The sequence below is a fragment of the Myotis yumanensis genome, unplaced genomic scaffold (assembly GCF_028538775.1).
Source record: "Myotis yumanensis isolate MYYU_CA2020_CCGP unplaced genomic scaffold, mMyoYum1.0.hap1 SCAF_4, whole genome shotgun sequence".
Lineage (NCBI taxonomy): Eukaryota > Metazoa > Chordata > Mammalia > Chiroptera > Vespertilionidae > Myotis > Myotis yumanensis.
In genome coordinates this window covers 37,014,654-37,030,097 of record NW_027223755.1, presented here as the reverse complement: position 1 = coordinate 37,030,097, position 15,444 = coordinate 37,014,654, and the positions used below count along the sequence as shown (strand labels likewise).

At 40.1% G+C, this 15,444-nt stretch overlaps 1 protein-coding gene across 1 annotated transcript in view; it reads right to left on the bottom strand.

Annotated features, from left to right (window-relative positions):
* Nucleotides 1-2,719: 2,719 nt before the first annotated feature.
* Nucleotides 2,720-15,444, bottom strand: part of MCCC2 (methylcrotonyl-CoA carboxylase subunit 2) — a 61,803-nt gene continuing 49,078 nt past the window's right edge. The window contains exons 13-17 of the mRNA XM_070412148.1: nt 13,622-13,688; nt 11,454-11,610; nt 9,775-9,889; nt 7,942-8,027; nt 2,720-5,265 (exon numbers count right to left, since the gene is read on the bottom strand). Coding sequence (XP_070268249.1) covers nt 5,148-5,265; nt 7,942-8,027; nt 9,775-9,889; nt 11,454-11,610; nt 13,622-13,688 — 543 coding nt within the window. The 3' untranslated portion in view covers nt 2,720-5,147. The remainder of the gene's footprint in view (nt 5,266-7,941; nt 8,028-9,774; nt 9,890-11,453; nt 11,611-13,621; nt 13,689-15,444) is intronic.

Below are 15,444 nucleotides of genomic sequence, written 5' to 3'. Positions count from 1 at the left end.
GCCGGTGAAATACAGGACCCATGCCATACTTATCTTTGTATCCCACCCAAAGTCAGACACATAGTAGGCCTTCAGTAGATGTTAGTTCATTTGAATAAAATAAACTCTGACAAAGCAAAAGAATGCATCATCCTGAAAAGGTTCCTGGGGAACCTTTTTTCTGCCATGTGCCATTTGGATATTTATAACATCATTCTCAGGCCATACAAAATTATCAACTTAAAAATTAGCCTGCTATATTTGGGGAAACATTTAATTAACTCACCGCTAATGCCTTGGCAGGGCCAGACCAAATAATTTTGGGGGGCCTTATATGGCCCTCGAGCCAGATGTTCCCCACCCTTGTGGAAAATGGTTTCCACCATCAATCAGTCTCAGCAAGCCATATGGTGCACGTATGTGCAGAATTTTAAGAGTTCTTAGCACACCCTATTTTTTTTTCTCTGCAGCTTACTTCTAACAAGTAGTTCTGGTCATATTTTCTCTTCAGTAAGTTCTCTATGAAATCCCTACATTCTAAGACCTTCCATTCACCCCCTCTGCCCACTTGCCCCAGCACTGGTAGAAATAAAGGGGACCTGGGGAGGTGGGAAAAAACTAGGACATCTGGAATGAGAGAAGGAAACTGGGAGGTCAGAGAAGCTGACTTCCCCCTCCCAGCTTCCTAGGTTCACACAGTTTAGTAGCAGAACTAGGGCTGAACTGGTCTTCTCCCAGTCTAGGGTTCTTCCCATGACCATGATGCACCATGGATTTGTGCTGAGCCTTCACAACTTGTTACCAATATGACTTTGTCACCTAGACACAACTTTTTAAAGCTAAACACTAGTTTCCTACATGATTTCATTCCACTGAAGTTATTTCAGTATATAAATCAGTATATAAAAGCACCAGGGTCATCATTATATCCAGCAGTGCTCGTAGCATACCAGTAAATGTACATTTATAGAGCAGAATTTAGCAACATGCCTTAGAAGTCTACACTTTGATCCAAATTCTAGAAATTGCACTAACAAAATAATCAGTTATGTAAAGAAACACAGGATATTTACTGCAGCATTATTTATAATAGTGAGGAACCAGAAATAACCTACGTGCCCAATAATAGGGAAGTAAAATCAAATAGGGCATCCATACAATGTAATATCATGCAACATCAAAATTGTAGAGGAAATATTAAAAGACACAGAAACAGGTCAACACATTACACTTCATTGTAGATGAACTTTAACAGAATAACTTTCTGTCAAAAAAAATTTCTACAGATTAAAAAAAGAGAATATTATACAAGAAAATACTAATAGCAGCAGTTACTTCTGGGTGGTGGGACTATGGAGAATTTTCACTTTATTTTCTTTAGTCTAATGTTTCTACAAATAACATTGTTGGATTTTAAATTACAAATAATTTTAAAACAGTTATTTTTAATTATCCTACAGCTAAATATGACGAATAGAGCTGTGGTTAAAAAAATGTCAAATATGTTTTTTACAGAAACCTCTTGATATTAGTCCAGAAAGACCTCTTAACGTCAGCAGCAGGTCCTAGGCTAACACAACAGTTCCTACCGCATAATTCTCCTCACAAAAACATCACCAAACTTCTAAATAAAGATCCAAAACACTTCTAATAGTAACCATTTAAATAAATGTGAGCTATGCATACACTTAAGAAGGATTAATAAAAACGGGTGAGATAATTTCTTACCGCTTCCAGTTCAGGGTCGCACCGCACTCAGACCGGGCATTGCAGACGCCAGGGCGCCTCCTGTGCGTGCCTCTCGGATGCGAGGAGAGAAACCCACGCTCACAGAGGTCCTGGCCAGGAATCCTTTTTTTTCCCTCCCTCATCAACAACGTCAAAAGGAAATGACGTTCAACAAAAATGCGCAAAATGACGTAAAATGACGTAATTCCCGCCGGTACTCCAAAATTCGACTTGTTTACGTCTTATGAGTTCACAGTATATTTTTCTCTCCAGTTTACTTCTAACCAGTAGTTCTGGTCATGTTTTCTCTTCAGGAAGTTTTCTATTAAATCTCCTCCTAAGACCTTGCTCTTCCTCAGGCCCTGCTCTCCTTAACATAGGAGGCACACAAACTGACTTGAGTCATCTTCAAGAAGGAGAACGCGGCCAGGCACACTGAAATGCTGGGGCTCCAGAAAATAAAATCACCCTGGCACTATGGTAAACTAAATGGCTCTCTAGAATGCTAATGCATATTATGGCTAATATACAGAAATCCCTACTAAAGTTACAAGGGAGGCAGGAGGCCTCTAGAAGCTGAAAAGGCAAGAAAATGAATTTTCCCCATGAAGCCCAGAAAGAACGCAGCCCTGCGACTGAAAGCATTCCACGTGCTCTTGCTGACCTCCATCATCCTTCTAAAAATGCAACTTAGCCGAAGCCGGTTTGGCTCAGTGGATGGAGCGTCGGCTTTCGGGCTGAAGGGTCCCAGGTTCAATTCCGGTCAAGGGCATGTGCCTTGGTTGCGGGCACGTCCCCAGTGGGAGATGTGCAGGAGGCAGCTGATCGATGTTTCTCTCTCATCGATGTTTCTAGCTCTCTGTCTCTCTCCCTTCCTCTTTGTGGAAAATCAATAAAATATATTTTTTTTAAAAAATGCAACTTATCTCAGAATTGAGATCACCTGCACACATCTCAAAAACTAAATTGACCCGATATACAAATGCAGCCTAAATTGAACACCACACACAAATGTTTGAAATACTAATTTTATTAGGAAAGCATTCAGCATATAATCACGTGATTTAAAAAATGATGTGACCAGAGGATATCAATTAAAATTTGGATTTGTTTTCATTCGTTCAACAAATAAATTTGAGTGGCACGCATTGGAGATACAGGCTAAACAGGAGGCTCCTTGCTCTCATAGAGCTCACATTCTAGCAGGAGGGCAATATTACAGAACTGTTTCTATTTCTGATAAACACGTAAGATAGAAGTGACAGAGGGAGTGATGGTGCTTTACAAGAGCACACTATAGGTGACTAACCCAGCCCCCAGAAGTCAGAGACAAAAAGATGTGTTTAAGAAGAGAGAGCAGAACAGTTCAGGCAGAGGGAACCTATAGACCCTGAGGTAGAAAGGACTTTGTAGGTTCAAGGAACTAGAAGCATAGAATGGCCGAAGCACCAAGGGTGAAAGAGGAGTCAAGGAGATGAGACTAAAGAGGTGATGATCGTGGAAGGCAATTCTACAGAGAACCAATCAAAGATATAATTAAGGGCCATAACCAGTTTGGCTCAGTGGATAGAGCATCAGCCTGCGGACTGAAAGGTCCCAGGTTCGATTCCGGTCAAGGGCATGTACCTTGGTTGCGGGCACATCCCCAGTAGGAGGTGTGCAGGAGGCGGCTGATCGATGTTTCTCTCTCATCGATGTTTCTAACTCTCTATCTCTCTCCCTTCCTCTCTGTAAAAAATCAATAAAATATATATTTTTAAAAAAAGATATAAGTAAGGGAGTAGCATGACCAGATGTGCAATTAGAATGGCCATCCTAATTTCAGAGTGATGGAGATTAGACCAGGTAAGACTGGATGCAGGAAGACTACTTCTGATGCCTGTGGTAGTGAAAGACAAAAATCACTGGGGGATTCAAGTGATGATAGGAGATAAAGTCAATAGAATTGACTGAATCTGCAGTTCCTGTAAGACAGTCAGTGCAGATATCCAGTATACCTGTCAGATACAGGTTTGCAGGTCAGGGGAGAACCATGTTAGGAACTGTCAACGAGGAATCATTGCAATGAAGCCATAAGAAGGGCTGAAATGGCCTGGATGATTAAATCGAGCCATGAAAGACACATACATTTAAGAATAAGGAGGTGTGCCAGGGGCTGGGGAAGGGAGAATGGGGAATTAGTGTTTAAAAACAAAATTTCAGTTTAGCATGATGAGACTTCTGGAGGTGGATGGTGGTAATGGTTGCACAACAATGTGAATGCACTTAATGCCATAGAACTGTACCTTTAAAAATGGTTAAAGTGGTAAATGTTATGTACATTTACCACAATTTTTAAAAAGAGGAGATATTTTTGTGTTCCTTGTATCTTTTAGAATAAGAATGTATTTATGAATTGCTAATGAAATATCAGGACAAATGGTGAAGAGAGCAGGAATCAGCAGAGGGAGCAGGCCTGCAAAAGAAACTGAAGAGAACAGAATGGCCAAAGAGGTCGGTAGAAAACACAGAGGATCACAGCATGGAAGCTACGAAATGTGTTTCAAGGAGCAAATGTTCAACTGACCTGAAAGCTGCAGAGAATTAAATCAGATAAAGTCAGGAAAGAACCCATTGGTTCCAGCAATGTGGAGGTCCACAGTGACCCTGGCAGGGCTGCTGGCAGGGGAAGCCAGTGAGGGTAGGTGAGGCGAGAACGGGTAGGAAAGGAGTCCTGAGTGCAGACAGCAAAAAATCTATTATGGGAAGGAATGGGATGATGGCTAGAGGGAAAATAGATGCTTTTAAAAATAAGTGTTACAAAATTGTGCATAATGAACAAATCATCATTTCAGTGGAAATAAACTATAATAGTCTTGATAATACCTGGAATTTATAGTTTACAGAACTTTTCATACTACTTGTGGGTTAGAAAGGATAAGTGTAATTTATTCTCTTCATTTCAAGGGTGGTAAAGCTGAGCTACAGAAAAATCTAAGAAAACTCACAAGGAATTGAGGTTCATGAAATAAGTATCTTCATGGGTGTTTTTTTAAATAATTTTGTTTTGTTAATCCTCAACTGAGGGTATTTTTCGATTGATTTTTCTTTTCTTTTCTATTTTTTTTTTTTTAGAGAAAGTGGAAGGGACAGGGATAGACAGGGAGACACATCGATGTGAGAGAGACACATCAATTGGTTGCCTCCCACACGTGCCCCAATCAAGCCTGCAACCCTTGACCAGAATCAAACCCAGGACTCTTCAGTCCAGGGGCTGCACTCTATACACTGAGCCAAACCAGCCATGGCTTTATTGATTTTTTTAAGGTCGTAGAAAGGTACAATGCACTATATTGGGAAAATTTTACTGTAACAGTCAAAATTTGAAAAAGTCTTAAACTTTAATGCTATTAATATATTGATTTTTGGTAATGTCCAATAGAAGATGCTATATATCCCAGTTATATCCTAAAGATGCCGAAGTCTGTCTTCTGGATTGGTGCGTTGAGGGCTGCACTGATACTGAGACCCAGGACCAGTCTGGTGTCTGCTGGATCAATAATCCCATCATCCCACAGCCTGATAAAAGAGCAAAATATGAGTTATTAGGAATCCACCACCAAACTACCATTTATACATGCCCTGCCCAGAAATGCTGAGGAGGTTCTTCTTCAGGTAATAAGATATGGATCTACTGACAACTTCTGTGTACTATAATCTCACAACTGAAACCATGTTCGAGAGAGGGGGAAAGGGAGAAAGAAAAATGACATGACTTTTATCCCAGGCTCCCACAGAATGTCAAATCAAATTTAGGGACTTAGGAACAGCTTCCTACAAGAAGTCACAAAATAATCCCTAGTTTAAAAATATTTTTACTTATTCCAGGAAAAACTTTCCTGCCCTCTTCTGCCCACACAAATGTACAAATCAAGGTGACATAGTCCTGTTATTAATATGAAGAATCATATAAACCCAGGTAATAATCTCAAACCAAGTCTCTACTAGAAAAGGTATATCCCCCAAAACTTCATCTCTTAAGAAACTATGAAAATTACTGAATAGAATTTAATACATTTTATTAAAATAATACCTTCCTATGTAGTTCTTTTATTTTTTGCTACAACAGGAAAAAACAATAGCTTTAAATTGCTTTTAGAAGAAACTTTTAAGTAGAAATTTTAGTTTGCTTTTCACGGACAATTTCAAATTTACAGAGAAAAGTGAATGAAAAATATTGCTTTTTTTAAAGGTCATTGGTAGGTGGCACTTTTGCTTTCTTTAAACAAACTGCCTTCTGTACCTGGAGATAGCATCAATTATTAAACTAAACTTACATTGACAGACCATGATTCAAATCTCTGCTCATAAAACATTCATAATAGGAAGTCTGCAGTATGAGCTGTCCAGAAGAAAAGGCCACTCGTGTAATCTGTAACTGGGTCAATTGATTACACTCCCTTCTGAAGCCGACAGCAGAGTAACACAAGCATGATGATGCCGGGGAGGAGGAGACTGCTTCATGAGGGTCATTAAAAAGACTGTGAAGAGGCCTTAATCAAATGTCTGAAAAGTTTGATCATAAAAACAACTGAACAGAGTAAAACTGATCTGCTGCATATGTGACATGTAAGGATTAAGAAAAACATAGGAGGCTAAAGTAGCAAATGATGACAGCTCTCTCTGAAGACAGATTGAGCCATGTGAAAGCCTGACAGACTGCAGAATTTTACTGTGAAGAGACTTATTAAACTGAAGGAACGTGCTATATACTGGCTTAAAAATCCTTTCATCTTTGAAAGGAAGTTGCTGTCTCCATGCCACCAAGTGTTCCAACAGAAGGGTTAAGCATTTACAAAGTAAGAAATCTTACTGTCTTTCATTATTCATTTCCAAAGATAAGTCTATCTGGGCTATTTGCTCTCCTGCTTGAATATAATCCATTAAAAATAATAATAATGCAAGTATGGAAATAATAAAAGATTGAATGTTTCTCAATAGATGGCTTAGCCATCACACAAAACAAGCTATTTTTCAAAGTTTAATATTTCAACTGTTTTTGTGAATTTCAGTCAAAATGTTATGTTTAAAAGAATGTAGATGTGCTTACAATATGTATTTTCTTTTAAACCTTTTATATGGTCTTATATTTCCTCTTTGCTTCTACTGGCTACTATAAAAAGAACATGTTTATTTCTCAAAGATATTTTGTTCTTAATTCAATGAATCAATGAACTACCCCAACAAAACATACCTGTAAAATTAGTCATTAAAGTAGATGTTAACAAGAAGAGAAACAGATTTTTTTAAATCCCAAATGGCATTACAATGATGCTCTGGGAAACAAATATGCTTAGTCTTTGTGGCCCCAGCACTAGAAGCAGTGCCTGCCACAAAAGATGCGTTCACATGATTGAAATGGATTCTAACTTCTCTCCCTCCTCTCCAGTAAATGGTATAAATCACAGCATAACCTAATTTTAAAAGACAAAAATAGTTATTTTTCTTTTTTCCCATCTGCCCAAGGGGTGAAATGAACCTGTGAAGCATATTCTTCAGAATGCAAAACATTAAAGTTGTCCAAAAAAAAAGAGATCTGAAAGCACATGCCAGCAAGTCTCCAGCAGGGACAGGCGGGATAATTTATTGCCTTATTAAGTAGCATAAGAAACAAGCAGAGCCAAGAGCTGCATAGGTATATGAGGTAATTACTCGGTGTTGACACATGAACCCTGTCTGTGACTAGTCACCTTCTGAATGTACAAGCACACTTGTTCACAAGTGCCAAAGAGTGGCCAATCCATGCTTAAAATGGGGTAAAAACAAAATAATCCTAGAGAGGTGATGACAGGAATCCACGGATCTTAGCAATAACTGTAATAGAACTAATTCCTGAAAGTTACCTAGCCAGGATTACAACTCTTTTAACTTCCTTGCCCCAGCATGGCCCACCTCTGGCTGCAGTGCCCCTCCAGTCCCCAGACACCTCAAAGACAAATGGGATAAAGGAAGAGGGTTGAAGGCTGGCAGAATCAGACCGACGGTGATGGAGCCACAGCCCGGCCTGGGAGAAGGGGCTGTGCTTCAGCAGCAGGCATTCCTATTATGGAGACAACAGTACAAAACTGGGTCCCCAACATTATGTTTTGTTTCTCACAGAGGCTGGACCATCCTGACTGCCCAGATCTCTGTGAAGCTGTTGTCCTGATGGCCAACATGCACTCAGTAAGGAATTAGTAATTCTCAGGCTCCCACCTTGCACTGGAATAGTAAGGGTTTCCTTCCTCTTCAAACCTCTTAATGATGGGCTCTTTTAAAGCAGCTTCCTCAGCGCTGGAGAACTGAAAGAAAAGGACAAGGAATAAGTCCACTGCAGAGGAACACAGATCCACCCAGAGCGCCTTGAGAAAAAGGGGCAAGAGATGTCATGGATGCTACAACCAACATCTACCTGCACAGTGAGGTATAGATTACAAGTGATGCTTTCACATACACAATCTCATGACTATCAAACCAGTGCACATTACATCTCCCTTATCAGAGACACGAGCCTGGGCTGTGTGATGTAAGGTCAAAACCAAGGGCACCCTGTATTCCAGCACAGTACAATGGTGATGTGAATTCTTTAGTATACCAAAAGGACTACATTACATTAAGAAGGGGGAGAAGTAGGGGAGTTCTTTTAAAATAGCCAAAATTTTAAACATTTTAAGGCTTAATGGGATAAAATATCAACCACAACTTGAATAACCTCTACAGTTTCCCAGATAGCTGAGAGATAGTCTTCCTTAATTAAAAATTTAATGGCTTGCCCATCAGTATTGCCTGAAACAAGTGATAATTAATTCAGATGTAAAAATCTTTATGCAAGTTAATTTTGAAACCCTGAAAAGTATTTTCAACTTTAAAAAATTCCACACAAAAATAAATGACTTATTTCAAATAAATCCAACCTTTTTAAACATATTTTCATAGCTTAATATCATTTGTAGGTAAAGAATTCAAAGAGAGAGCCACTAAAATTATGTACTTTCATATATTAAAACAGATGAATTAATATATCTGTATATCAAATTAATTAAAGAACAACTATTTAATAAGAGATCACCATGCTGGGCTGGAGTTTGGGACATATCTTCAAAATATCAGGTAGAATTTCATACTTCCCTCACCACTATTACCGTTACACACACACACAGCTTTCCTTTTGCTTAGACACTGGACAAGACTAAAGTGAATCTGAAACCTCAGTGTTGGTCTTCAGAGTTCCTTGAGGATATGGGATATCATCAGGGAGGCAGGAACCACCCTGAGGCTTTTTATTATCCCATTCCACCAAGGAGACAGTTACCAGACAGATGCTTCCTAAATGGTAGGACTAAGAGCCTTCGGAGACAGGGCCTCCTTCGCATTATCCCTGCTATGAAAACAGTGCCCCTAGCCATTTCAGGAACGTGAATTCATTTCTAAGGCTTGGTGCTTACACAAAATAGTTAAAGGCTATAATTTCAGAAGCCTCTCTAACAGAGAAATGAACAAAGAAATTCATTTTAACAGCAGCCACTTGCATCCAGTGCCCTTTCCATTTTACTTCACTTACACGTTCCCAGTATAATAATGTTAATCAATTCTCATTATATGACTGAGCCCTCCCACGCAAAGAATCCTTCACAACGAGCTAAAAGTGAAATAGAAAAAACAAAATTCTGCTGCTTTAGGTCATAAAGTCAAAGACGGAAACCAGATTTATTTAAAGCTCACTAACTGCGAATGAGTGAGAACCAAACATCTTTGTGCCGCAGGCACTCGCAGGCAGCTTCCTGGAGTGCTTTCCTGGGATTCTGAAAGACTCTGTACATGACCACAGAAAGGTACCTCAAATGAAATGGTGCAAAGAAGAGAGAGAATGTAAGTCTAAATTTCTCAACAACTTCCAGGTCAGTGTCTTCTAAACAGCCAGGACCTTCACGTTGGACCCCTGACCACTGAACACAGAGGGATTCTGGTTGTGCTGCTCCAGGCAGCAGGGTGTTCCCTGGTGAGAGCCACACTCAGAGACAGAAGACAGGAGAAATGGCACTTACTTACCTGTTTCCCTTCCCTTGCTCTCTGGTCCTTCGCTATTGTTGCCAACACGTTGGCTGCCTGCTCTCCTCCCATCACTGAGACACGAGCATTTGGCCAAATGTAAAGAAATCTTGGGCTATGACGGGGAGAAAAGAATGATCAAATTAACTGACTGTACAACACAGAAAGTGTCAGAGGCCCATGTGTACCTTTAAACTAGAGGTTCTTCATTCTAGCTGCATTAAAATCATCTGGGAATTTTAAAAATACTAATGCCTTGCCCTAACCGGTTTGGCTCAGTGGATAGAGTGTCGGCCTGCAGACTCAAAGGTCCCAGGTTCGATTCTGGTCAGGGTCATGTACCTTGGTTGCGGGCACATACCCAGTGGGGAGTGTGCAGGAGGCAGCTGATTGATGTTTCTCTCTCATCGATGTTTCTAACTCTCTCCCTCTCCCTTGCTCTCTGTAAAAAATCAATAAAATATAGTTAAAAAAAATACTAATGCCTGGAACCCACCATACACTAATCTCCAGAGGTGGGGCCTGAGAATAGTTAGAATTTTTATGTTCTCTAGGTGATTCTGATGTCTGTTTTGACACACTGTATTTTTACATTTCATGAAAATATCCTAGATAATAGAAGGGTAATATGCAAATTGACCCCTATGGCAGAACAACCACAATGACCGGTTGCTATAATGTGCACTGACCACCAGGGGGCAGACGCTCAATGCAGGAGCTGCTCCCTGGTGGTCAATGTGCTTCCACAGGGGGAGCGCCACTCAGCCAGAAGCCGGCTCATGGCTGGCCGTGCAGCAGCAGTGGCAGGAGCCTCTCCCACCTCCGTGGCAGTGCTAAGAATGCCTGACTAACAACTTAGGCCCGCTCCCCATGGGTGGGGTGGGGATGGGCCTAAGCCGTTAGTCAGACATCCCCCGAGGACTCCTGGGTTGCCAGAGGGATGTCTGACTGCCAGCTTAGGCCCAATCAGGATCAGGCCTATGCCATCAGTAGGACATCCCCTGAGGGGGTCCCGGACTGCGAGAGGGCACAGGCCGGGCTGAGGGATCCCCCTGAGTGCACAAATTTTTGTGCACCAGGCCTCTGGTATTGGGTATAAAAGTTTTCAAAATATCCTCTTGTTATCATGGTCATGTCCTGTTTTTCAGTCTAGATATTGATTACTTGTGCTGTCTCACTTTATCTTTAAGTTTCACCAGGGAATTAGCAAGTTTGTTAACCATTCAAACAAAGCAACTTGGGCTTTCTTGATTCTTCTCTCTTATGTTTGTTCTTTATTATGTCCTGTTTTCTATTTTTCTTGTGTTCAAAATACTGTTCTTTTTTAACTTTTTGAGCTAGCTACTTGGCTCATGGATTTTTCAGCCTTACTTCTTTTCCATGATATATATTTATGTCTACACACCTTTTTCAAAGCAAGGCTTTGGCTACATCACACTAATTATGACATGCAGAATTTTCATTACCAGCCATTTCAAAATATTTCCTGGTTCCCACTGTGGATTTCTTTCCAAAAGTACCTTCAGCATTAAGTTTCATTTTGCCCCTCCAGATGATACAAATTATGGTATTAATTACTTGAGATTTGTGAATGCCATTCTATATTTCAAATAAACCCAATCATTTATAATTATATGTGAAGTATGATTCTCTCAGAGAAAATCATGGCAATCACCTACCTGTATGCTCTGCCACACATCCCATAGTTTCCAGCCCCGTAGGATCCCCCAATGATGACAGTTATCTTAGGCACTTTGGCACAGGCTACGGCAGTCACCATCTTGGCACCATCCTTGGCTATTCCTTCAGCTTCATAGTCTTTACCAACCATAAATCCTGAGAGAAAGAACAGAAAGAATGCCTCTGGGTGATGGGATTAATGCACAGAAGTTAATACCAACAAGGCATTAGAAGGACATATTGTCAAATTATATTTTACTTCAGGCCTCACCCTAACAAAATACTTACATGTGAAATGTGCTCCCAAAAAAGTTTGCTTTAAAAGCTAAAATAAAATGTTCCCTAATCACTTTTTAAATTTTCTTAAAATGGTTCATCTGGATGTACACAGATATCTCCAAACAAGGTAAGCATGCAATTTATCTTTGAGAAATTATCTCAAAACAGTAGCCTGGTGATGAGAGAATGTGAAATGGCAAACTAAGGAAAAGGTACTGTGGCAAGGTGAACTGTGAGGGCTGCAGTGTCCACTGACCTGGTTTAAAAATAGAGAGTGTTCCTTCTGCAGTGCTGCTTAAACTTTGATGAAACAAACATTAATGTTTCACAGAGATGCTAAGTGTACCTGTCAGTGACTCAACAGGAAGGTAAAAGAACTTTTCATTATAATTATGGGCTCCTTCTACTTCTTCAAGCTCCCATCTCTGTTGAACTTGGTCTGCAGCTGCCCTGGGCCTGCAGGCTTTGGGCTCCTTCCTCTTCACCTAATAAACACCAAGTCAGGCTTCACGTGTCCCTCTCCCCACCTGCAGACTCACAGCTGACTTGATTGTCACTGTTCTTGCTTTGCAAATCTCCAGCATCAAATCATCCAACTCAGTTCAACCAGTTTTGTGGAACACCCGTACTTGCTATGGAAAAGGTAGTGACAGGACATCCCTCATCTCACAAGGCACCAGCTGCTTCCTCCAGCAACCCCTCTGAGCTGCACCCTCAGAACAGCTCAGAACTCCTTTATCTACCTTATCTTGACTCCTGTCATGTTCCCACAATATCTACTTCAATATCTACCTCTCTTAAAGCTCTTACAACCTCCCATACCCAACTGCCCCTCTAGTTCCTGTAGATGATTTTGCCTTAAAAGAAAAAAAAATAGAAGCCATCTCACTTGGCTTTCTCCATTCTTCTTCCCAACCTAAAAAACAACATAATCATACTCCAATTCTTCCTTTATTCTCACCTCTGTGGAAGGAATCAGTTTCTCACAGATTGTCCATGAGTCCTCTTTTCTATTCAGGGTATTCTTATCTATTCCCATAGCTTTAAATACCATCGCCATATTCTGATGCTACCTACATTTTCACCCCCAGCTAACATATCCCTTCTGTGCTCAAGATTTGTCAACTGTCTACTATATGTCTCCAAACGAATGCCACACAGGTCCCTCAAATGCAATGTGGCAAAACCAAACTCAACCTCTGCTCTCTGTGAGTCATGAATCACTATAGAAACAAGGCCCTGCCCTGGTGAAGCTACTTTCTCTCTGCCCATATTATGAGGTTTGCCACATAAGGCCCTCAGGCTTCCATCTGGATATGACTCCTCTCAAAACTCATCTAGCCAAGTACCTTAAAGTTAAGATGAAGATGCTTTAGCACCAGTAATATTCAAAGCCCTCCTGTCAAGAGCCAAACTTCTTCTCATGAAGGTTTGCCTGTTCCCAACAACTAAGAGGCTCTCCTCCCTTTAAACCTGGGGTAACCATAGTTGACTTAGAAGACTGGGGGAAATAAGTTTTCAGCTAACCTACATTTCTGAATATCTCCTATATGTCAGATACAAAAAAGTATATATGGGAGAATCATGGAATTCTAGGAAAAGAACTCTAGAACCATAAGAGACCTTAAAAATCATTTCATCCACCACGTTAAGATCATCTAGGGAAAATGAAATCCAGAGAGTTCACACTGATCATACCACTCTTTGGAATAAAAATTCAAATCCCTGGGACATAATGTACAGCACAGGAAATACAGTCAATAATACTGCAATAACTATGTATGGTGAAGATGGTTATTAGAGTTATTGTGGTGGTCACTTCTTAAGATATACTGGACAGTGCAGCTCTAGATTAAGTGCAACCAAACTGAATACACTATTTTCTTACCAGTAATGTTTTGCAGGAACAGCAGAGGGATTTTCCTTTGGCAGCATAACTGGATGAAGTGAGCCCCCTAGAAGCAAATAAGATGAAAATCTTTCCAAAGGAGGGTTAACAAATCTATAATCACCATGCATCTACAAATGCCACACCTGGGTCAGAGAAAAGAAAGAATACCCTCTGCCTGGCTCGTCTGACCTTATGGTAACAGTAACAATAATGCTACAGTGCAGACTCATTATCAATGGGACATGTGACTGTGGTTTATACTGCACTTGTTTTGTAGTCACCTGTGTGATCATAGGCACACACTGTAGGACAACTGCTCTGTCAGGGATGAAGTCAATCACTAACATTCCGAACAGCAAGTGACACTTAACTAACAGAAGAAAAAAAAAAGGATTGCTTGTCAACAAGAATTTCTGAGCCTCATTTTAAAAAGAAAGAATAGCCAGGCTGGTGTGGCTCAGTGGTTGAACATCAGCCTATGAACTAGGAGTCATGGTTTGATGACCAAGTTGTGGGTAGGATCCCCAGTACAGAGACTGCAGAGGCAGCCGATCAATGATTCTCTCTCATCACTGATATTTCTCTCTCTCTCTCCCTCCCTCCTTCCCTCCTTCTCCCTCTCCGTTTTCCTTCTTCTCTGAAATTAATTTTTTTTTAAATAAAAAAGACCAAAATTCTTTGGGGAAATCTATGATGATATTTACATTTTGATGATCACCTGAAATGTTTTCATGCACCAAGATTATAGAAAAAGACATCTTTCTTACCAATATACCCCAAATAAATGGGATTTTAGATGAGTGTTAGAGACCTTCTAACTCTGAATTTAGGAAATTGTTTAATGACAACAATATAACTACCTTCTAAAGATTATGTGAGTAAGGACACTTTATAAACCATTTTCTCTCCATTCACAGATCCCTTTAACTCTGCTGGAAATGCCTTGGCAAGTACAAAATCTCAAAGCAACTGTTCAACCTCCAATACAAGAATGAGACCTTTGGGGCTTACTTCTATAAACAAAATGTCAGATTGAGGCCAAATGTAACTCCTCCCATGTTTATTTCTGTCAAGCCACCAACTAAAACTAGGTAGAGTGTGCTGGCCTCAGCCTGACATTTTCTTTATGGAAATTAATGTTTTATATATTCATTAAAAGTCATCAGTTCAGCCCTAACCGGTTTGGTTCAGTGGATAGACTCAGGCAGTGATGGCGAACCTATGACATGCGTGTCAGAGGTGACACGCGAACTCATTTTTTTGGTTGATTTTTCTTTGTTAAATGGCATTTAAATATATAAAATAAATATCAAAAATATAAGTCTTTGTTTTACTATGGTTGCAAATATCAAAAAATTTCTGTATGTGACACGGCACCAGAGTTAAGTAAGGGTTTTTCAAAATGCTGACACGCCGAGCTCAAAAGGTTCGCCATCACTGGGATAGAGCATCGGCCTGCGGACTGAAGGGTCCCAGGTTCGATTCCGGTCAAGGGCATGTACCTTGGTTGTGGGCACATCCCCAGTAGGGGGCGTGCAGGAGGCAGCTAATCGATGTTTCTCTCTCATTGATGTTTCTAACTCTCTATCCCTTTCCCTTCCTCTCTGAAAAATCAATAAAATATTTTTTTTCAAAAAGTCATCAGTTCAGAATAATTTGATATTTTAGGAAATACTATATATACTATTAAATGAAAACAAGCAATACCTCTATATACAGTAAGTCCTCACTTAACAGTGGCATAGGTTCTGCAACTTAAAGTGGAATGACACATAACAAGACCAATTTTATTATAGGCTAATTGATATAAACAAGAGATT